The sequence below is a fragment of the Rhinoderma darwinii genome, chromosome 10, assembly GCF_050947455.1.
Source record: "Rhinoderma darwinii isolate aRhiDar2 chromosome 10, aRhiDar2.hap1, whole genome shotgun sequence".
Classification (NCBI taxonomy): domain Eukaryota; kingdom Metazoa; phylum Chordata; class Amphibia; order Anura; family Rhinodermatidae; genus Rhinoderma; species Rhinoderma darwinii.
Window position 1 is genome coordinate 93,710,735 of NC_134696.1, and position 24,826 is coordinate 93,735,560.

Genomic DNA, 24,826 nt, shown 5'->3' on the forward strand with positions numbered 1-24,826 from the left:
AAAATAAACTACACGGTCAGCACCACTTACTACAGGAGCCAATAATAGAGATCCATAGGATTCACGGCACATCGGCCTGGAGCAACTAGACACCTAGAAACCCAAGGACATCTCTCTGTAACGGAGGAGTACAGGTCTAGCCCCCCGAATAGTCAACCAGAGAACAGTACGACCAAAACAGCACGCTGGTTGTTGTAACGGCCCATACACACGCACCGGCCATGGCCCCTTTTTCATTACGGTCCAGGTGCCGACATGCTCAGAATCCATCGAAACTTGGCTGCGCCGAGCGCGCGAGTCCAGCTGGAGAAAGCACAGCTCACGGGGGAATGAGGAGGTGGACGGTGGGGGTGACGGTACACAATGGGGCTATTGATAGGAGAACTGGCTTGGACCACTCCACTGGGGCACTTAACCCCTGGACACCAGTCACGCCATCACAGTAACCTTTAACTCCTAGTGTTTTCGCTGACACTGACAATGTCGCCAAACCGGAGAGACACAAAGCACTGACGGATTGATGTTAACCACATGTGCGTTGATGTTTTGCTCCGAGGATAATTGTGAGGTAAATTGTAGGGGTATATGCTCCCCACCTGGCACAGACTGGGTTAAGTGCACGGGTGGGCCACGTGTTTCATATCTGCCATGCCTGTGCGTGGCAGGCGTCCAGGAATGAGCCCCCACATCTCCTGGTGAATCACTGCGCTCCTCAGCTCGCTCCCCCCCCCCCAACCCACCATCCCAAACAAGCCTCCCTCCCCCCTAGTCTGACTCAGGCACACAGTCCGGCCTGTTCTCCCTAATTAAAGGGAAAAGTTACCAGCCTCTGACATCACAGTCTGAATGTATCCTAAGAGCCGACTTCAATGGGGCTCTGTGTGCAAGACGGCGCTGCGGCACGGCACCCACGAGCGAGGGGTGGGCATCGAGATACACAATGAACTAATTACTAACTTTGCAGAAATGGAAAGAGACGGGGAGGGAGGAGAGGGGGCAAGTCCTACAATGACCGCACCTTACACCCTTGCTGCGCCCACAGCACATCAAACAGAATAACAAGTAATTGTAAGGATGCTGGCACTGCCAGGATGCCCAGGGGGGGATGCACGTTACACTCAATTGCTGGCAGTCACTGCCAAGCATCACATGAGGCCTGACACAAACACTAGATAATAGTCCAGACGATGAACCGGAAACCAATGGGTCCATCGTGCCGCAGAGCTGGTCTTGGACGTGGTCTACCCAGCGTCCGTATGCCCGGCACACTTTCGCCGCATGCGCTACTTTTGTGACTTTTTATAATCGTGTTTATGGTCACAGAAGTTCTGCCCATGCTTGTATACTACAAAATGCATCGTGTCACAGGGGTCTCAGGGTTAGTGGCCATTAAAGGCGTCACTGACAAGACAATGGCGTAAATAACAACGGGGCTTAGTAATTAGGGAGTACTCAAGACAGTTGAATAGCCCTACAGAACAATCGAATGACTAAGAACTTAAAGGAGTTGTCAGGATTAGGAAAAAAAGGCTCTGCTTGTTTGTGCTTTTTTTCCGCCAAAAAAACAGTGCCACTCTGTGCCAAGGGCGATGTCTGGTATTGCATCCACTTTGAAGTGAATGGAACTGGGCTGCAATACCAGACTCTACCCATAGACAATGGTGGCGCTGATTCTGGAAAAGGGGGAAAAAAAACAAAAACACCCTCTTTATCTAATCCTGGACAACCCCTTTAAAAAAGGTGGACAGAATTGTAGCAACATTTCAGGCGATAGCCCTGGGGTCGATCTTGGTGGTGAAATCACGAAAATTGTACTTTACGGCACCATGTCCCATCATCCTCTCAGAAGAGAGCCTGCTGGTCATTGTAGTCTATGGACAGACAGTGCATTACCAATGTGAAGCTTTTAACCCTTCAAGGACATGATGAATCATCAGTGACCACCGTATGTCGTGATGTAACGGTTTGCACAGTCCCATTATAACTGTCTGCTATCATTAGCATTGGACCAATGATTGTGGTGTCAAGAGGCACAAAGGGGCATTCCCATAACGGGCAATTTTAGGTGATAATTCTCTGATCGTTGGGGGCCCCACAGATGAGTTCTACCCCAATCACACAAACAAGTGCCCCAAACCCCCAGCTCCTCACTGCGTGACAGCGGTAAGGAAGACATTGAATTAGTGGGGGGGGGTTTAAAGTCTATAGTAATGACGGAAACAGCCAAGTACAGCGCTCGGCTATTTCCATCAGTCCCATAGACCTGAAACGGCGCAGCAGGCACATGATCGACTGCCGATCCAGTCAAACCCCTCCTCACACTTGAGGCTGCAGGGATGAGAAACGGGAGTTCGGAACCCCTATTCTGGCGATCGGTGGGGCCCCCCATCGATCAGACAATTATCTCCCATTCTGTGGATAGGGGATAACTATCCATTTGGGTCCCTTTAAACATTGTCTGATGCAGATATCTTCCATGATCCAGAATTTTTCCAAGAAAAATAATCAGTACAGCGTCTATCGAGTGTGAACAGCTCCGATAATCACAATAACCCGGAACCTTTTTAATCATGTGGCCCATAAACAGATTTCCCTTTAGTCTAATTGCCGCAGATCAGATCATCAGCACGATCACTGATCAGTCATAGGCTAGTTCTGTGGTCTATAATGGGGCTGATAAAAAAAAAAAAACACGTGACCCAACCAAGAGGAAAAAAAAATAGGCATAATTTTAAGCCCCTTTTTTCCCAGGTCGGGATAATCTACATTAACATGGCTGGAAATTATTTTTGATCACTTGGCCAGAATACATAACAGTACATAGACCGACGTGGAGGAGATATTGGTTTTCTGCACGCCAAGGTCAAAGCAAAGACCCGAAACTAGTGCACACGGGCAGCCCCCGGAGAAGAACTGCAGACACAAACTAACCACACTGCGCCACTTGGCACTGCCCTGTAATCACCCACCACAAGGGCAGGGGGATAGAGTTACTGATCAATACGCAATGTCTTTCTGAAAATGCTAAGCCAAAATGTGTAAGCGCTATGACCTCACCACTATTACCATCAAGGTCGAGGAAAGGGGGGTTGTTGATTGTAGATACAGACAAAAGGAGGGATGGAAGAAGAAGAAGAAAAGGACAAGTAGCAAGCATCTATACATGTTGTTGCAATAGGCGGCGGGCATTCAGAGTGGTACATGAGGGGCATCATAAGCCAAAATATTAAACCATGTCAACTAGATTAATGTTTGTTCGCCGTCTTGGTCTGCTGGACAGGTGTTAACAGTTAAAGCCACACATCAGGAAGATATTCTCCTAATTTGCCGCTTCAATGGTTTATGGGAGACCAATAGTACGTTGGAGGAGGAGGGGGATCTGTAGCTGCAAGTATTACCAGATCCTTGGGTTTTGGCCAGCATGGATGGTTCCAGCAAGGGTCAAGGTACCAGACACTTTGGAAGTCACCATAGTAGGTTTTCCAAGCTGGTTTAAAGCAATGCCAATAGGAATAACCCACTTGGGCAGAGCAAATAGACCAGAATTTTTCAAAAAGGAAACCATGAACCCGAGTTAAGACATTTCCGTGAGAAGGCCCGAAGGAGCGTTAAGCCGTCGGCTAACAGCTCGAATAAAAGGATCAGGTATGTTAAAAATCAAACGTGCCCGCTTTCCCTTTCTCCCGACGTCTGCTGTCGGGGGGGACAGTTGGAAGTTCCTTATACACGAGACCGTTGCCTTACTGCGTGTATATAGGCGGGTTCGGCAGACTTCTCTCTCGTGTAAGGTCAGCTTTATTCTACACAATTGACATTTTAGGACAGCTAGGATTCTGAAATGGGACGTCGTGACCTGAAGTTCGAGTGGCATGAAATTGACGACAAGTTCTAAGTAGCTTTCTTTTACTCAGTAGAAAAGTTGTATGCCAAAGTCAACTGTTCGCAACTTATGGTGGCTCAGAGGTTGAGGCTCTTCTAGAACGAAGACCATACCTCCAAACGTCCATCAGGACACACTCAAACACTGGCCAAAAGAACGGGAATTTGGTTTTTCCATCCCTACAAAATAACCATAAGTACGGGTCTGTTCACTTCAGCGTTGCCCTTCCGTTGAGGGGTTCCGTCAGAGGTTTCCGTCGGGTTAACCCCTCAACGGAAAAGGCAAACGGAAACCTTAGCTTGATCTCAATGGTGACGGAAATGTTGTTTATGGTTTCCGTTGGTCACCGTTGTGACACGGTTCCATTGTTTTGACAGAACCAATAGCGCAGTCGACTGCGCTATTGATTCCGTCAAAACAACGGAACCCAGTCACAACGGTGACCAAAGGAAACCATTAACAAAGTTTCCGTCACCATTGAGAACAATGGTGAGGGAAACGGAAGCCAAGGTTTCCGTTTGTCTTTCCGTTGAGGGGTTAACCCGACGGAACCTTTTAAACGGGAAGGGCAATGCTGATGTGAACAGACCCTAAGAAGTAACTTATATCCGGATAGCTCAAAGAGTGGAACAAATAGAGGCTGGGTAATAGTCTGTAAGACGCATAAAAATAGGTCACATGTGAAAAGACCATGAGTGATGGAGCTCCGCTGTGTTACAGACACGGTCACAAATCAATGTGCTCTTTGTAGAAACACTTGCATAACTGTAGTTATAAAAGAGTTCCATATCACCAGAAGCTCACAGTAAGGGTATGTTCACACGGCCCATTTTCAGCCATTATTCGGGCCATAAACGCCCTGAAAAACGGCTAAAAATATGGGATGCTGAATGCCTCCAAACATCTGCCCATTGATTTCAATGGGAAAAACCATGTCGGTCCGACGGGGCGTTTTTTTACGTGTCCATTTGAAAAAACGGCCAGTAAACAAATGCCTCGTAAAAACTGCATGTCACTTGTTGAGCCGTTTTTCATTGGGTCAATAGAAAAACAGCTCCAAAGACGGCCGTAAAAACGCATCAAAAACCGCTTGATGCTTTAAGAACGGCTGCAAATCTGGAGCCGTTTCCCCTTGAAAACCGCTCTGTATTTTACGGCCGTTTTTAGTTTGCCGTGTGAACATACCCTAAAGCTGGCCACAGACCTAAAAAACATTTTTCCTCAGTTGGACCCTTCCAACAAAAAGGAAGTCAAAAGCGGACATCCCCTTTAAGATACGCTCAAGTGAACTTCACGGCTAGTCTTTATTTTTGCATCAGCGCTTTTTCTATGATGGAGTAAGGCCGTGTATCTTTCAAAAACATACAATTTCCACTGATGTCAACTAGATTTTTTCCTAATTTTTTATTTATTTTTTTTGTCCCCAGTCAGATCCCAAGCACACGAACAGAGTGGGATCATGAAAAAGAAACCGTCCAAGACAGAAAAACAAACGCCGAAGCAGGCGAAGAAGGCATAGTGAATCTTTTCAGTAGGTATTGGTGACTCTCCCCACCATCTCCTACCCTGAAAGGCATCAGAAAGTTTAATAAGCAACAGCGCACACACACTAGTCTGTACAGCCAATACTCCGCATCAACAACAGGAGCGGATCCAAGTCTGTACAGCCAATACTCCGCATCAACAACAGGAGCGGATCCAAGTCTGTACAGCCAATACTCCGCATCAACAACAGGAGCGGATCCAAGTCTGTACAGCCAATACCCCGCATCAACAACAGGAGCGGATCCAAGTCTGTACTTGGCTAAACCACAACCTTAAAAACTTTTAAAACCTATGTAGTAACAAGTCCGAACAGGCGCCCCATTGGAAACTGGTGGATCTTCAGCTGTTGTGAAACTACAACCCCCAGTGGGCTGTTGGCTGAAGATTGACAACAGCTGGAGAGCTATGGGTTGCCCATTACTAGTGTAAACTACACAGATCACACCGTGCTTTGGTCTTCCGCTTCCGGACGGGCGGTTTTACCACCATGTTCCCACATCACGAGACCGATGGAGAGGGTGGAGAACATGTTAGGATAGGTGCTTAAAGGTGGTCCCTGCTGCGTCTGTTCCCGTCAGCTTACATGCCATCATCCCAAAACGACATTTTTTAGGACAACCCAATACCGGAGAAGGTCTACAGAACACGTCAAACACAAACATATACGGCATCTACTATGGATAACGCTATAATCCAACGTGTGCTTATAGCTTCGTAACGCAACGAGACGTTCTCCTCCCTTGTTCTGGACCACAAACAAATATTGCTTTGTTAAGTACCACGTCACCTTAAAGCCACTTAACCCCCCCCCCCTTCCTGGCCGAATGCCCCAAAACCCACCCTAGGGTGTGACTATCCTTAAAACAAAGCTTGGCTTGTGATCCCTGGTGAACTTTTAGAAGGCAGGAGCTGGCGGCTTGTGTGTGGGTGTAATACCTGCGATTGGTCTTTAAATCTTCCTCCGCCAGCAAGGTGCAGCTCAGCAGCATACAGGTTAAATTTAGGGCGATGTACTTTTGGATGTCAACAGCCAGAAATCGCAACAGCACATCTATTTCAGTCAGGGAATCCCAGTAGGTTGCCCTGGTGCTCCAGGGGGAATAACCTAAAGCAAACGCGAGCAATAGCGGAGCATAACGTGTAAGTCACCCTGGCGTAGTTGGCATGATTAGAATGCAAACCCGATCGAGAAGTGTTGATGGCGCATGCCAACATACCAAACAAACCCAAATGGGCAGAGATATGAGGTAATTCGGGAGCAGCATGGCGTGTGCAGACAGGCCGGGCACAAATATGGAGGAGGGATGCGGGCACCGTGTCTGCAAAGTAAACAGCAGAGGGCTCAGCAATGTAAACACACCAACGCAAACTCTAAAAAAGGTTTGTTGGAAAAGAAAAAAAATTATAGGGCCACTTCAAACAGTAGTGAAATGGTTTAAAGAAATTTCTATTTTGTTGGTGTCTGGATAGCAAAGCTCTTCAGTCTGAAGTAAAACGTTCCAAAACAATCCACCTCGCCGGAAAGAACGGTGAATTTTTTTTTGTCACCTCTTGTGTCCCAGCGGGCCGGGCATGATGTGAAGCCGCCCTATTGGTTTCATGCTGGGAGGGCGTCGGAGGAAAAGACGTGAACAGCAGGCAAGAACGTAAACAAGAAAACAACTCGTCAATGTAATTATCCTCCCAGGGAAGGGTCGCTCCCCCGTGAAGAGGGAGAGAGATTTAGTCATTAGGACTTTTATGCCATAATGTCTGGGATGCAGATGAAGGGGCCTACAGAGTGTCGTATGCAAAAAAAAAAAAAGTTTTCTATATGGTGCGGCTTACAAATCCACTTTAAAAAAAAAACAAAAAAAAAACACCAAGGTCCAACTCAACCACCGAGCCCCAGGCTTTCAGACTTTTTTTGGCAGAAGGAGCACAAAAAACACAGCCCATTGCTTCCCGAATGTTACCAAACGCCTTCGCAACGTACTTGAGTGCATTGACCCACCAGAGTGTATAGCCAAGAGATGTTCACTTTAGGCTATGTTCACACCGCGTCAGAAAACACGTCGGCCGTTCGCGGCATTTTTCCCATCTCCCAGAGATTTTAATGGAGTCTGAGGCGGAAAACGCCTCAAGATAGGGAATGTCGCTTCTTTTTCCCGCGAGCGTTTTTTTTCTGCTCGGGGGAAAAAAGAAAAAAAAAAAACATCACCTCCCATTGAAAACAATGGGAGGCAATTTGTGCCGTTTTTTTGCTGCGGTTTCCGTGGCAAACACGTGTCAAAACTCTGTATGAACAGGGCCTTGAAGGGGGATTCTACCTTGACATTTCTAGATCACATGGATTGGTCTAAACTGGGTCCATCATGCTTTTTGATAAGGTACCCAAATCCCTTTAGCATAGGTTGAAAATTTTCATGAGGCCATACATTTCATGGTTCTAGATAAAAGGTCAAATCTCAAAGACCAGATAGCCAGAGAATCCAATTTTTTTTTTTTTGCCACGCTTGCCTAACTTTTTGGGTTGGTTGCTTTTGACATCTGTGTCCATTCTTATTGCCAGGCCACTGAAAGAGCCAAGTGGGCTACTGGATTATACAAATAGGGATCAAGTAGCAAAGTTGTGTGCACGGACCTTTTATGGCACACGGGTCCATGTTACCTCGAATGCCGTAAGACACATGATACACCAATAAAATGGAATATGCCATAACTTTATTTTCTTGCCCTCACCGATCCCATATGGTATAGTAAGTGCCCGCAGCAGGCTATAGGTGGTGTTCAAGATCCATAATACGGTCATGTCCACGAGCCCTAAATGGCTCCCAAACTCTACAGTATTTGGATACAGAGACATGAAAAAAAGCCAAGAGGTAAGAGGTGAAAAGTTAAAGCCCTTTTGCATGGGATAATGATCGAACCAATCAGCGTGCCGTGCCGATCCTCGCGCTGTGTAAAATAGATCAGCGATCAGATGATGATCGAGCAAACGATTGGATGATTTCTACCCATATTGGAGAACTTGTTCAGAAATCCAGGAGGAGCAAAAATAAAAAAATCGGGATAGATGACCATTATTTCCCTTGCCCGTGCTCCCCCCACAGCCAACGTTGACCATAGAAGTAGCAAACATTAGACCAAAACCAAAAGGCTACACGCCCCGGCTACAATTGTGATACACGTACAGTTATAGAGAGGGGGTATCCATTAATTTGCAACAGTTTTCTGCCAGAGAAAAGTCGCAAATTTTGGCGCACGCGACTTCTCTAGCCACTTTAAAAAAAAAAAGTGTGGAGAAAAGTTTGTGGGGTTTGACGGTAGGGTAGGCACGGTCAACGGTAGCCCGACATATTAGTTATCTGGTCACCCTGGATGCGCACGTACTGGAACTACAAGCAGGCGAACCTCATTTGCCATTTCTGCGACCGAGACGAGACCGGGTGCCTTGACCAGAAGAGCGAGCGAAATACTTAAGATTCCAAGAATTCAATTCACTGTATATGGAGGGACATACATGTGGAATCCACTCCAATTATGGCTCATAAGAGGCAGGACAGATTCCGTTTACAATAGTTCTCTACATGGAGAGAGGGAACGAGAGCGCAATTCATTATCATCAGGAAATTCCGAAAACGCCAATAGGAGCAGAACATACGGCGCTAATAAGAACAGCTCGATTAATGGGGGAAACGGTCACAACTGTATATACAAAGCCTCACTTTACCGCATTTGCTGCAAAGAACACAGCCTAAGACGAAATTCACACGAACGTGTGCGTTTTGCGCACGTAAAAAATGCAGCGTTTTTTGCACGTTGCAGTTTCGTGTGTCATCAGTGTTTGCTGCGTGATTTTTCCTCATATGGCATCGTTAGGACACGGTTTTTATGTTTAGAAACAGAAATGAAGGAGGTGCTTTTATTTTTGCCTTCATTTCTTGAACAACTGTTGCGCGAATCCCGCGCAGCAGACGGAAGTGCGTCCGTGTGATTTTCACGCACCCATAGCCTTCAGCGGGCGACAAGGTGCATGAAAATGCACCAATATAGGACACGCAGTGAGTTTCACGCAACGGGCACAGGCGGCGTGTAAAACAATGAATGAGTGAATGGCCCCATTGAATTGCGTGGGTCCACGTGCTGTGAGTGATTTCAACACACATGGCACAGCACACGGACGAATTTTACGCTGATCTGATTGAGCCATTAGGGCTAGTTCACACAATGCATTTTGGTGCTGTTTTTGACACAGAAACCGCACCAAAAAATGCCCCCCCGTTGATTTCAATGGGAGGCGGAAGCGTTTTTCCCACCAGCGGTAAAAACCGCTGGCGGGAAAAAGAAGCGGCATGCCCTTTCTTCGGGCGTTCCCGTCTCTGACCTCCCATTAACATCAATGGGAGGCAGAGATCGTGTTTTTTCAAGGCGGTTTTTGCCCGCTGCGCTCAATGGCCGCAGGTGAAAAACGTGGCAATTTTGAGGCAGATTTTTCCGCTTGCAAAAACTGTGTGAACAGGGCCTTATAGTCCACCTTAGTGTTTAGGTGAAAGTTGGAGCTCCTGGGGCCCCAATGCAAAATCTGCAACCCCCCCCACCACGCATCATTGGTCTGCTCACATGACGCCGACAGGTTCAAGGGCAAAAGGTGCAACTTTAACCACAGCACCCCCTATAGTGACAGCTTTAGTATTACGCTTACATTACTACCACTATTTGTTTTAATTACACCCCTAACGTGTTAAACCCCCAAATACGGGGTCATAAGCGCTCGCAGAGTCATCCCGGCTACACGAGTTTGCGGACTGATATACACACACGTACGTCAACATGTATATGTATACACCGCACAAGGGCACTGACCTGTAAAGTTACAGTTCACAACTACAGCGCCGGAGTACAAATTCCAATATTATCTCCTCACATTCCTGCTTTCTTCTTATCCCCATGCGTTTAAAGGGACAGGACGCAAATATGAGATATACTAAGAACTGAAATCGATCTTACAATTTCCCAATATGTGACGAATAGCAAATAAAATCCCTGTAAATTATAAAGGGATATATTTTATTCCCAACACGGTTACCTAATGACCATTTCACAGCGGACACCGTTTTTTTTTGATCCAGCCGCTAATAGTCCTACTGATCCGATTTCTGGGGATTGCCATTTATGTCGTTCCTTAATATAAATCATTAAAGTGGCGGCCATATGGATACATTCCAATAAAAAAAGTCCAGTAATCTGGCACGAGACGGTTGACAGAGTATCAGGGTTTGCGACAGTTTAGCGCCCATATTTTGGCCTCCGCCTCCGTACGCCCTCTGCCCCACCGGATTGAAAATTTAGATCCCAATAGCTTTTAGGTTGACCTATGTTTGATTCAGGGGCACCATGGCGGGTCCGAGTGTCGGTCACATCAGCCGCAGTCAATATACATCGTTGCAATTCATTTTGCCTCAGTGGTCAAAATATCTGCCACACGACGGACGAGGGAAGGGCGCACTCGAATACCATGGCCCCACAACTGCGGGGAGATAACCTGCCCGACATATAGACACAACAGACAGGCCGGTTATGCTCCATGTAGGGGTAGGAACACTTCAGGCCGGCTGTCTGAATTTGATTTAATTACCGTTGTATGAATAGGATTTCAGCGACCGTAATTAGCCGCGTGTTCTGCGAGGCAAAACGAGAATTCATACGCTGAACTCAAATAGCCACGGCTGGGAGGGCAGCGCGCCGCGGGCAAACCGCAACATCCTCCTCTGAATACCATCTCTTGTAAAGAGTGACTGGTAAAAAAAAGATCGGAGACACGTGTTTCCAAAAAAAAGCGTCACAGCCTCATCGAGCATCACTATTGGCTAACCATTGGCCAAATTTGATTGACAGAAATGAGTTTCCCCCGAATAGATAAGCGTCTCTGGACACCACCTGTGCCGCTTATCTCTTAACATGAGAGAAGAAAAAAAAAAAATGGGGAAATTACGTCAATTTGTTTTGCGACTGGGAAAGGAGCATACATTAAATGACTGGCCACGATACAAACTATTTTCTCTAGGATAACACATGCGTACAATAAGGCCTCATACACATGACCGTAGCCGCATGCACGGCCCCGTGATTCCGGCACAGGCGGGCACGGCGTTTCATCCGAGGGCCGCCGGCAAATCGCGGAATGCACACATTGATTTCTATGAGCCCGGACCGCAAAAAGCCTTCTGCCCGTATAATGACACGTCCTATCTTTTTGCGGTCCGGACTCCCAGCCAACGCACGGACCGTGGAAACCGTGGTTGAGTGCATGAATGAATCCAAAATTTACCGGCAGATTTGCGGTCGCGGTCGCTTATCAAGTTAGATTTTCAGCAACTGAAATCTCTCCGAGCAGTGCCAAAGGGCTATAAAGCGGATGTTCTAGAAATCAGTGGCGGTCCCTCACAATGTCTATTACTCATCCGAAAATCATTTTAAGGAACATCCATTGCGGCCGCAAAACAAAATTAGTTACAGCAAGAAAACCAGCAACGTGAATGCCCCATCCTTCCCCACTAGGCCTGCTCCAAGCCTCTTCTCTCCCACATACGATCACCCCCTTCTCACCACAGCCGGAGCTGTGGGGGCACACAACATGGATCCCACGCGGTTCTCCCCCCACACAGAGTGTGACTGCTGAAGAGAGGCCTAACCGCACGCACAGATCCTACAAGTGTCACCTGGGCAAACTCAACCCATCATCTGACAAACCGTGCCAGCTGCGGGAGGGGCACAGTGACAAAACGACTTGGAATCTGCTTCATTTTAACAGTCAGACGACTCCGACTCGAGGGTCACGAATCTGGAAAACCAGCCCCTGTATAATAGACGGTACACAGGATCATGTAGAGCGCAGAATAGACTATAAAAGGCACTGGCAACAATAGGTGGCACTCATCAAGTCCGTGGGGGTCTCGTGGAACACGGCCCAACCTTCCCATTATACTAAATACACTCATAGTATAGACCATGCGGCTCATTCAATTTTTTCTTATGTAGCCACATTTTGTTATGTAGAAGGATAATCAGATTATTGCCGACTCTTTTAGTCCTGATCGGTTTCCGGAAAAGTGTAATGAGCCCCTATTATAACACTTTTTATTCCCACCCATCTTTCCTGGAGTCCCGAATGGCATATCTTTCTAGTCACTTTGACCTCATACCCTGTACAGTGGCACACGATATACCTATATAGTTCCATTTCCATCTCACTGAACCTAGTCCTCAATTTACGTACCCCCGTATGCCACTGCATCCCCCCCCCCCACCTACGAGCAATGCTTCCAGCCAACAATCCCTTCATTATAGGGTATGTAATGGAGCGTGCCACTCTTTATTTTCTTCTGCCACGTACTGAGGTACATAGGTACAAGTATGGGCGCCGTATATTTTCCACTCTCTCATATCCCTGTATTAGTAAACAGAACGGATTTTCCGGAAAGTTGACAACCCCTATGGGAGGAGCAGTAACGGCGGCCATTTTTCACCCAGCTTTTCCAGAAACTAATATAACAAAAAATTAAACACACACACAACCATTCTCAAGTGGCATCCAATTTTTTAGGTCGGGGCTACGTAAAGATTTTAAAGAGCAACCACTTTAACCGAAACCCCCATACAATCTGGACGCAACTTATTCCCTCCTTGTATCTTTCTACTTGTGCGGCAAAGTCACGTGCACGAGCGAATGACGTTTAACTCCATGTATAAGGTAGTAGTTGCGCCGCTACGAAAACGGTGTATAGCCCCGGTATGAAGTCTAAACATTAACCCTTTTACAGCAAGGAGAAAGTTGACATTCGCATTATTTTTCTATTGCGCCTTATATTGAACATGTTTATCTTGCGGGGTGAGCGGACTCTTCACAGATACGCCACCTGGATCACTCAGTCACGCAACTGATAAGCTGGAAATAAGGCCTCCAGCTGCAATCATGAACTTCCACTATCTAACTAGAGGCATTTTTTTTTTCAAAAAGTTCCTTAAAGGGCCCTCCCTGCAGAAACGCAACTGCCAACTATTACACACACACACCTTTTATAATGCGGATCCCGCTGTGAATGTTTTGTTGTATGTCGGACCGTACACAACTCATACCCTTGGTTTCATCTTTACGAGGACAGTTCAGAGAGCGGCGGGCGCTTACATGTACACAATTGTCTTGTCGGGTGGATCTTCTAGGTAATGGCGGTGTTATCACAAGCACACCTTTTTGGTGTTTATACATAGGGTGGAGGGGAGATGATGCCGGTAATAAAAGAACAAAAAAAAAGGAACATTTACCATTGTGAAAGCCCTCTTCACCTTCTGTACAATCTGCATATCTAAAGCACACAAACAGGCCCCGCACTATACTGCCTTTTGTCTCCCACAGTCTGACAGGCACCACTACCCACCCCCCCCCATCCCCTTCCACATTGTGGCCTACGTCCCGCAATAAACACAAGACATCTCTTTAACCAACGTCCCCGTGACTTCCCAGACAAGGAAGGAAAGCACTGAAAAACAAAACAAAAAACTCCAAAGCACAAGTTGGCACAGTGTTTCTGGAAGGAGCGCTAGCGCTGCTATCTCTTTAAATGCACCAACCCACCCCCCCTCTCCCTCCCTCTTCCCCATCCCAAACCACACCACCCTCTCTCTAATCCCTTGAGCCAAAAGCTAAAAGGCTGGAATTCAATCTCTGTTTCAAAAAACCAACATTACATCACTCCGATTCCAGGACAGCTTTAAAGGCACAGACTGCAGGAACAGCGCGCACTCAGTTATACATTTAAACAGTGGAAAGTTTACAAGGAATTTCCATCTGTCTGGGCCTGCAAGTTAACGCAAGGTCTTAACTCTTGCGGCACTGGCGAGGGCGAGCAGACGGTTTGAGTAACTATTATGTAGGTTTATTATGAATATACGGTGCAAATTTACATTGGCGGGTCGGGTGTAAAAAAAAAAAAAAAAAAAAAAAAAACATCACACAAATTTGGGATTGGCGACAGCGAGGGCTATTGGGGGTTTCAATATTTTTGCAGTAACGCAATATAAAAAAATATATATGCACTCGAATAAAAATAAAGAAAAATAAAATATATATATTCTTTATTTTTATTCGTGTGTGTATATATATATATATATTTTTTATTGTATCTTAATAGTACTTTAAATACTTCACATAACACAATATTAAATAATTACCACTGGTCTCGGAAACAAGTTTTTATTTTTTGTGTTTTTTTTATTTTTTAAAACCATATTATAATTCTAGGACCCCGTGTGATTGTATCAGGAATATAGATTCAGCTTTGGTTTATACGCTCCAGACCCCCAAACAGTTTGGGAGCCTCAATTAGGGACAAGTCTTAACAGAAGCAGAATAGAGTTTAGGAAGAGAAGAGAGGAGGGTGAAGAAGAGGAGGGGGGGGGAAGGCTTCAAATTCCAAAAGACAGACAATCAGGCTACCCAGGGAGGGGGGTGGGTTTAAGGTGGCGCCAAATAAAAAAAAAGAAAAAAGGAGAGGGGATACTATACAATATTACAAAAGAAAAAAAGGAGGGAGATTGGACACCAGAAATGACAGCTTGTGTCCCGAGGAGATAGACACCTGGAAATAGTTTTGTTGGGGTCGAAACTGAACAGCGCTCATAGGAGGAGCAAAGAAACGGAGGAGAGTCAACGATTAAAGTGCGTTTACTTGATTAGGACGTTTCGGAGAATTTCCATTGCTGTATTTTAAATGGAAGTCACATCAGTTTGAATGTTTTTTTTTTTTTCGTAAAAAATGTAAACTTAATATAGAATTTAAAAAAAGACATACACGAGTTACGCCATTTTATAAAATTATTATTATTTTTTATTTTTTTAACGGCATCACCGTTTTCCAAACAAGCGGTCACTAATATGTCAGGCATGATGGGAAAAAAAAAATAACAAAAATTTCCGATGAGGCCAAGTAAGGTGACAAGCAGCTATCCCAGCACAAGCCCTCCATGGAGACTACCCATGGGCCTCCTTGAGAAGCCATCACAAAGACAAGGAAGAATCCCAAAGATCAAAGCAGTAACACAAATAATCCAAGACACTGAAAAAAAAAAGTGAGAACACTGTTTTTCCCACAAGCACCCAGTATAGGAACCCCACCATACAATGTGCCAGCTGCAGGCCACTCAGGGGTTAATCCATGGAGCAGGCTTAGCTCATGGAAAGTAAAATTGCCATTAGCAGCTTCTGGACAAAGTTTAGCGCAGCTTAACCCCTGCACTGCCAGACCACCATAACAGCACGTTGTTTGTAGGAAACAAAAAAAAAGTTGCATTTGGAACGTTGAGCTCGGATACAATGTATCCGCCCGGGGAAGGGGGGGGGGGGGGCTAGAAACCGACCGAACCCCCGGTGTTAAGTATCCCCCCTCCCGTACTGACAGCTCAGGGGACACCCTAAAACACAGATCGGCTGCAGTACTGACAACAACAAGTCAATGGTGGGGCGACAACACAAGTGCTCTGACACCCCAGGATACAGGGTGCAAAAACACAACTGCAGTAGTCATACACAACGATGACATACAACAACAGTGACACACTGCACCGCTATCAACACAGAGAAACACAGCATGAAAGGTACAAACACATCGTACACACATTGCAGGATTCGGCTCCCGTGCCTGCTCAGATGCAATCAACACAAAGTATGACACACCGCAGCGGCGTCACGTTGTTCCTATATACTTCAACAATCACTCCATACATTCATCCACAACAACTACACAAAAAGTATACCACGCTGATAACACAATGACGGCGTGCAGCACAATCACAGTCAGCGCACTGTCAACCGCACACCAGCACGGGACAAAGTTGTGCAGCAGTAGCAACAAGTGCGCCGTGTACGGCGAGGGCGCCATGTGGCCGGCTCTCACACTTGCCGGAGTTGTAAGACTTGTTGTTGCTGTTACCTGGCTCGGCGGCCGGGGTCTTCATGGCTGTGTCCCGCTGGCTGCTGCTCTCCGCTCGATGCCTGGCTCCGGTGTGAGGATCGTCTCCTCCTCCCGCTCGGGCCCCGGGCTCTCCTTCTCCTCCCCCCGCTCACATTACACCCGCGGGACGCCCACGCCGTGGGGAGCCGCCCCCTCATGACGTCACCCAGCGCACAGCGTCGCCATGGAAACATTCCCCCTCCTCACCGACGCGCCGTACACGTCGTGTGACGGAGGGCTGGGGGAGTTCATGTGTAGCGCAGGCTGCGGGTGTGAGGGGTGACATGTGTAATACAGGCTGCGGGTGTGAGGGGTGACATGTGTAATACAGGCTGCAGGTGTGAGGGGTGACATGTGTAGCGCAGGCTGCGGGTGTGCGGAGTGACATGTGTAGTACAGGCTGCGGGTGTGAGGGGTAACATATGTAGTACAGGCTGCGGGTGTGAGGGGTGACATGTGTAGCGCAGGCTGCGGGTGTGAGAGGTGACATGTGTAATACAGGCTTCGGGTGTGAGGGGTGACATGTGTAGCGCAGGCTGCGGGTGTGAGGGGTGACGTGTAGCGCAGGTGTGAGGGGTGACATGTGTAGCTGCGGGTGTGAGGGGTGACGTATAGTACAGGTTGCTGGTGTGAGGGGTGACGTGTAGTACAGGCTGCGGATGTGAGGTGACGTGTAGTACAGGCTGCGGGTGTGAGGGTGACCTGTAGCGCAGGCTGCGGGTGTGCGGAGTGACATGTGTAGTACAGGCTGCGGGTGTGAGGGATGACGTGTAGTACAGGCTGCAGGTGTGAGGGGTGACGTGTAGCTGCGGGTGTGAGGGTGACGTGTAGTACAGGATGCGGGTGTGAGGGGTGACGTGTAGCGCAGGCTGCGGGTGTGATGGGTGACGTGTAGTACAGGGTGCGAGGGTGACGTGTAGCGCAGGCTGCGGGTGTGATGGGTGACGTGTAGTACAGGCTGCGGGTGTGAGGGGTGACATGTGTAGTACAGGCTGCGGGTGTGACGTGTCGTAGAGGCTGCGGGTGTGAGGGGTGACGTGTAGTACAGGCTGCGGGTGTGAGGGCTGACGTGTAGCGCAGGCTGCGGGTGTGATGGGTGACGTGTAGCACAGGCTGCGGGTGTGAGGGGTGACGTGTAGTGCAGGCTGCGGGTGTGATGGGTGACGTGTAGTACAGGCTGCGGGTGTGGGGTGACGTGTAGCGCAGACTGCGGGTGTGAGGGGTGACATGTGTAGTACAGGCTGCGGGTGTGAGGGGTGACGTGTAGCGCAGGCTGCGGGTGTGATGGGTGACGTGTAGTACAGGGTGCGGGTGTGATGGGTGACGTGTAGTACAGGCTGCGGGTGTGAGGGGTGACATGTGTAGTACAGGCTGCGGGTGTGACGTGTCGTAGAGGCTGCGGGTGTGAGGGGTGACGTGTAGTACAGGCTGCGGGTGTGAGGGGTGACGTGTAGTACAGGCTGCGGGTGTGAGGGCTGACGTGTAGCGCAGGCTGCGGGTGTGATGGGTGACGTGTAGCACAGGCTGCGGGTGTGAGGGGTGACGTGTAGTGCAGGCTGCGGGTGTGATGGGTGACGTGTAGTACAGGCTGCGGGTGTGGGGTGACGTGTAGCGCAGGCTGCGGGTGTGAGGGGTGACATGTGTAGTACAGGCTGCGGGTGTGAGGGGTGACGTGTAGTACAGGCTGTGGGTGTGAGGGGTGACGTGTAGTACAGGCTGTGGGTGTGAGGGGTGACGTGTAGCACAGGCTGCGGGTGTGAGGGGTGACGTGTAGTACAGGGGTAACGTGTAGCGCAGGCTGCGGGTGTGAGGGGTGACGTGTAGCACAGGCTGCGGGTGTGAGGGGTGACATGTGTAGTACAGGCTGCGGGTGTGAGGAGTGACATGTGTAGCACAGGCTGCGGGTGTGAGTGGTGACGTGTAGTACAGGCTGCGGGTGTGAGGGGTGACGTGTGGTACAGGCTGCGGGTGTGAGTAGTGACGTGTAGTACAGGCTGCGGGTGTGAGGGGTGAAGTGTAGCGCAGGCTGCGGGTGTGAGGGGTGACGTGTAGTACAGGGGGTGACGTGTAGTGCAGGCTGCGGGTGTGAAGGGTGACGTGCAGCACAGGCTGCGGGTGTGAGGGGTGACGTGTAGTACAGGCTGCGGGTGCGAGGGGTGACGTGTAGTACAGGCTGCGGGTGCGAGGGGTGACGTGAAGTACAGGCTGCGGATGTGAGGTGACTTGTAGTACAGGCTGCGGGTGTGATGGGTAACGTGTAGTACAGGCTGCGGGGGTGACGTGTAGCACAGGCTGCGGGTGTGAGGGGGTAACGTGTAGTGCAGGCTGCGGGTGTGAGGGGGTGATGTGTAGTGCAGGCTGCGGGTGTGAGGGGTGACGTGTAGTGCAGGCTGCGGGTGTGATGGGTGACATGTTATATGTGTGTATAGTACAGGCTACGGGTGTGAGGGGTGACGTTATATGTGTGTAGTACAGGCTACGGGTGTGAGGGGTGACGTTATATGTAGAGGTTGCGGGTGTGAGGGGTGACATGTTATATGTAGAGGCTGCGGGTGTGAGGGGTGACATGTTATATGTAGAGTCTGCGGGTGTGAGGGGTGACGTTATATGTAGAGGCTGCGGGTGTGAGGGGTGACATGTTATATGTAGAGTGTGCGGGTGTGAGGGGTGACATGTTATATGTAGAGTCTGCGGGTGTGAGGGGTGACATGTTATATGTAGAGGCTGCGGGTGTGAGGGGTGACATGTTATATGTAGAGTCTGCGGGTGTGAGGGGTGACATGTTATATGTAGAGGCTGCGGGTGTGAGGGGTGACATGTTATATGTAGAGGCTGCGGGTGTGGGGTGACATGTTATGTGTAGAAGCTGCGGGTGTGAGGGGTGACATGTTATGTGTAGAAGCTGCGGGTGTGAGGGGTGACATGTTATGTGTAGAAGCTGCGGGTGTGAGGGGTGACATGTTATATGTAGAGTCTGCGGGTGTGAGGGGTGACATATGTAGAGGCTGCGGGTGTGAGGGGTGACATGTTATATGTAGAGGCTGCGGATGTGAGGGGTGACATGTTATGTGTAGAAGCTGCGGGTGTGAGGGGTGACATGTTATGTGTAGAAGCTGCGGGTGTGAGGGGTGACATGTTATATGTAGAGGCTGCGGGTGTGAGGGGTGACATGTTATGTGTAGAAGCTGCGGGTGTGAGGGGTGACATATGTAGAGGCTGCGGGTGTGAGGGGTGACATGTTTTATGTAGAGTCTGCGGGTGTGAGGGGTGACATATGTAGAGGCTGCGGGTGTGAGGGGTGACATGTTATATGTAGAGGCTGCGGATGTGAGGGGTGACATGTTATGTGTAGAAACTGCGGGTGTGAGGGGTGACATGTTATGTGTAGAAGCTGCGGGTGTGAGGGGTGACATATGTAGAGGCTGCGGGTGTGAGGGGTGACATGTTATATGTAGAGGCTGCGGGTGTGAGGGGTGACATGTTATATGTAGAGTCTGCGGGTGTGAGGGGTGACATGTTATATGTAGAGGCTGCGGGTGTGAGGGGTGACATGTTATATGTAGAGGCTGCGGGTGTGAGGGGTGACATGTTATGTGTAGAAGCTGCGGGTGTGAGGGGTGACATGTTATATGTAGAGGCTGCGGATGTGAGGGGTGACATGTTATGTGTAGAAGCTGCGGGTGTGAGGGGTGACATGTTATGTGTAGAAGCTGCGGGTGTGAGGGGTGACATGTTATGTGTAGAAGCTGCGGGTGTGAGGGGTGACATATGTAGAGGCTGCGGGTGTGAGGGGTGACATGTTATATGTAGAGGCTGCGGGTGTGAGGGGTGACGTGTGTAGTACAGGCTGTGGGTGTGAGGGTTGACATGTTATATGTGTGTAGAGTGAAGGATGACTCCCCTCCAGTGGCGGTTATTACCACCATGCAATTGCATGGGGCCTCAGTGGTCAGGGGGTCCCTGTTGGGCCCCCTGACAGCTAAACCGCTTTCAATTGTATCGGCGTCCTCGGGACGCAGATACAGTTGTCTGGACCAGTGGCGTCGCTAGCATCGGGCATCTGGGGCATAAGCCCTGGATACCCCTCAGGACACGGATACAATAAAATACAATGGCGGATCAGGGAGCTGTTAGCTCCCTGCTTCACCATTGACTAGGTTACAGGCAATGTTAGGCTACGGCCTATGAGATGCTGGGACAGGATCCCTGCGCAGTCCATCACGATGACGTCCCTACATCACTCCGGCCTATTGTTTGTTTTGAGACTATTACTGGATAGGGGCACTGTCTACAGGGGGCACTGTGTGTGGCACTCTCTACATGTGACTTTGAGTAGGGGCCCCAGAAATGACAAATCCGTCCCTGGACATCTCCTATGTGTGGTACAGGCTGCAGTGTTGTGAGGGGTGACATGTTTTATGTGTGTGGTTTGCGCATCTCCCCATTCAAACGGGATGTGCTGCCAACTTTGAACGATCATAGTAGTGAACGTTTGTCTCCATACAGTTTGCATCGGCCCGTGTAAAAGGGCCTTCAAACGAGCGCCCATCGACCTTGTTATATCGTCAACCAGTGCTTTGTATGGGCAGAAACCAGCCATGTAAAGGGACTTGGAATATCACAGGGATGTGTGTAAAATTATCTCTGGTTAGGGACCAGGGGTGGATTGATTTCTGGGACTCTGGGCATGGAGGGTCATAGTCCCCACCAACCACTATAGTTATGATACACTTGATTTGGGTTAATAAAATGAATTTGAGGAGCGCTCATCACTGTGGGCCCCCTCTAGATTTGAGCGATTACTCGTTCCACCACTGGTGAGGGCTAGTACTTCTTCCTGGAAAGTATGATCTGTCTTGCTTTTAAAGGGCAACAAAACTTTTGCCATGTCAGAAGTTTTTATCGGTGGGGGTCCGAGCATTGAGACCCCCACCGATCGCTAAAACTAAGCAGCATAAGCGCTCGGGTGAGCTCTGTGCCGCTTCGTTTCTGATCGTCTTTCCTCGGAAAGCCGAGTGAGCGGTTTACGAACTCCTACTTTGTATTAAGCCCGTACACCGCGCCAAAGAAAGCCGATCAGAAACGAAGCGCCACATCGCAAACCCGAGCGATTCTGCCGCTTTCTTTTAGCGATCGGTGGGGTAGAACTCCACCCATCAAAACTTTTTAAAAAGTTTAGTTACACTTTTTAAATTTCCCATTGTAATTGTCTCATGCTGACCTTTTCAGGAATTCTCCTCTTGGACTCCACCTCTAGGTAGGTCAGTCTTGCAGCGGACATCGTGAAGCCTGGACAGGTGGGTTGACCATCTAGTTTTTGTGCAATCCTACTAATTATAATGTGATCTAGAAATAATTGCTGTATGTAAATGACGTAGTGACTGCTTTTTTATTTGAGGATAATCATTTACAGAAATGTTATAAAGTTAGAAGAAAGGGTCTGCTACTTTTCCAAAAACAGCGCCACTCTTATCCCGCAGTTGTGTCTGGTATTGCAGCTCGGGTGGATAATGCTGAGCTGCAATACCAGACACAGCCTGTGGACAACAGTGGCACTGTTTTTGGAGAAAGATAACCTTTTTTGGTCTCCGAATTGGGTCTTTTTAGGTGTTTAGTGTAATCGTGAATTGTCATTGGCCGATCAATGGCGTCAAGAATCTTAATGAAACATCACTGCATGGAAAATCTTTGTATATTTATAAACATGATAATAACCGGATCACAAGTCAGATATTCACAGAATGATAATGTGTAACCCCCCCCCTCCCCGCCTAATAAAAGCTACATTTCCCATAGTACACTGCAGCGCCTCAGAACCATGGTTACTGTCATTTTAGTTAATACCAAAATACAACACTGACAATTCTGTGATCTGTTACTAAGCACGCGGCAGAGCTCTCGGGAATATCCAAGGTCAACTCCTGTTTTATTAAATCAAAAAGGTTCTCCACCTAAATTTATTTTTAGAAAAATCTGAAGCCTGAGATATGGAAAGGCATGGCGTGACTGTTGCCAAGCGGCTTTTCCCCATTTTGGCTTTAAGCCCACGGACAAAGGCAAAAGGCTTCAGCTGAGTCACATCTGACAATCTGGTTGCTAGGGATACTCTGCCTGACAATTACATTCTTTCCAATTGTGTTGTCAGGCAGAACGTCCTTAGCAACCAGTCTGTCTCAGACTACTCAGCTCAATGTAGAATCGCTATCGTCCATATAGACTCGTATTGGAGTTAGGGAAACTACTTGGCTGTTGCTATCAGTTTCGATAGACATGATCGTCCTCTCCGCCCCTTTTGCACAAGGTTTAGAGACCTATCGGGGAACAAGGGACCCCTGTCTTCCAAATCGGTGGAATATATCCTATGGATATCGGATTGCCCTTTTAATTGCCACTATTGGAGTGATGTGCGAACTTGTCATAGAAAATCGAGGGATAACGAGTAGGGGAGTGTTGGTTCCCAATGGAAAATTTGTTCTTTTCTTATCCAATTCTTTTGTGTTATCGCCAATCAGTGGTGAATTAATGTGATCTTGGGCCCTAGGCCGTATATAAGCTATGGACTCCCATCCCGCCGATTTCTGCATGAATGGCCGACCATCTGACATGTATGGGGGTGTCCTAACTCTCTACTAATGACCACCTGCGCCGGAATGCGGATGACATCATCACCGTGCTTCCGGTGTCTCGTAGGCTGCAGGCCTAAACCAGCCTGAGGCCAACGAGAGTCAATGGCAGAGCAGGGAGCCAATGGCTTTCTTGTCCGCCATTATTTTCTGGACCCCTCCAGGCGCAATGCCGAGTCCAGCTAGAAGGAGCTTCTCTCGTTCTGGAGGGCCTGGCACATCTGTGTATTACACGAATGGCCCGTTGCTTTCAATGGGAACTGTGTAACGTTTTATTCACCCTGTGGTGGCGCTGCAGGGAAATTCAACATTTACTGATTGTTTCTCCCATAGATTGCAGCCGATCACTGGGGGTCCCAGCAGCAGGACTTTCTTTGATCAGCTTATCATTGGTTTGTCCAAAGCGGAGAACCCGTCTTAACATAATGGTTAGGTTTATGACCCTAAAATAATATGGTCCATGTTAGGGAAATTCGATTGCAAGCTTTTCTGCAGAGGTACGTCCCACCAATGGTTTATTTCTATTTTTCTGGGAGGGATTTTTTTGGAGGGGATACTACTGAGTCCTGCCAGGACTGTGGAGCGGGAGTGTAAACCGTGTGGGGGGTCAAAGGTCCCGCACCAGGAAATGACCAGGCTCCAGCAACATTATCCAACAATAATACCACATTCCATGACATTCCCTTCATGTGCGGACAGCTGGGGGGGGGGGGGGTAGGAAGGACTTCATGTCCATCAACATTAACCCTTCATACGAGCAGAAGAGACATGTTACGTATTGCTGCCTGCCAAATAGGCCATCGGTGCCTTAGCCCACTGTGCGGTTACCAACGTATGAAATGGCCGGAGAGGGGCAATAAAAGTTAGTAAAAACTTGTAACCTTTTATTGCATTCCATCTCCGTCCATATATAATCAGTGAAACGGAATATGTTGTGTCTACTTGACAGATGCCGTATAAATATAGTACTATATAAAAGAGCAGAGGGGCAGCAGGAATGTTTTATGGAACAGAAGGGTTTTGGTTGGAATTTTTTGTTTTTTACTAGTTGAGATAAATTACCCATAATTACTGAAATGTTCATAGGGAAATCCATGCTAAATCATCTTGTCACCTGTCCCTATATCACAAGTATGTGGGGGGGTCCGAGCTCGAAATTCCCAAACTGATGGAAGTCGGAGAATAGTATTAAAGACTTCCGGGCATCGAAATCTCCGTCCATGTTCAAACAGGCCTTAATTTGTGATTTAATGCTCACAATGTTATAGGGACACGTCAGAAAATAAAAGGAATTTATTGTGTATTTAATGTTATTAGTTAAGACTATTTTTTTTATTTTTGAAATGTAGATATTTAAAAAAAAAATCTAAAATTTTCCCTGGCGTGGCCACATTAGGGCTCATTCAGATGAGCGTAATACTCGTCCATGTGCCGTGCGTTGAAATAATGCACAGCACACTGACCCATACATTTCAATGGGGCTATTCAGACAAGCGTGAGTTTTCACGCAGCGAGTGTCCGTTGCGTGAAACTCACTGCATGTCCTATATTGCTACTTTTTTGCACACCTAGTCGTCCATTGAAGTCTATGGGTGTGTGAAAACCACGGACGACATCCGTGTGCTTTCCGTGTTTCACGCATCAGTTATATAGAAAAGCAGAGAAGTGTTTACACGGACGTGAAAAACGCATGCCACACGCAAAGCACACTGATGCCAATACCAAATGCACACGGACATGAAATGTAGGAAAATATGCTGTTTTTTACGCGCACAAATCGGACACGCTAG

The 24,826-nt window shown here is 48.0% G+C and overlaps 1 protein-coding gene across 1 annotated transcript in view; it reads right to left on the minus strand.

Moving 5' to 3' along the window:
• Positions 1-16,554, minus strand: part of ERF (ETS2 repressor factor) — a 41,612-nt gene extending 25,058 nt beyond the window's left edge. Inside the window, exon 1 of the mRNA XM_075840305.1 lies at positions 16,393-16,554. Within this exon, the coding sequence (XP_075696420.1) occupies positions 16,393-16,417 (25 nt within the window). The 5' untranslated portion in view covers positions 16,418-16,554. The remainder of the gene's footprint in view (positions 1-16,392) is intronic.
• Positions 16,555-24,826: the final 8,272 nt, after the last annotated feature.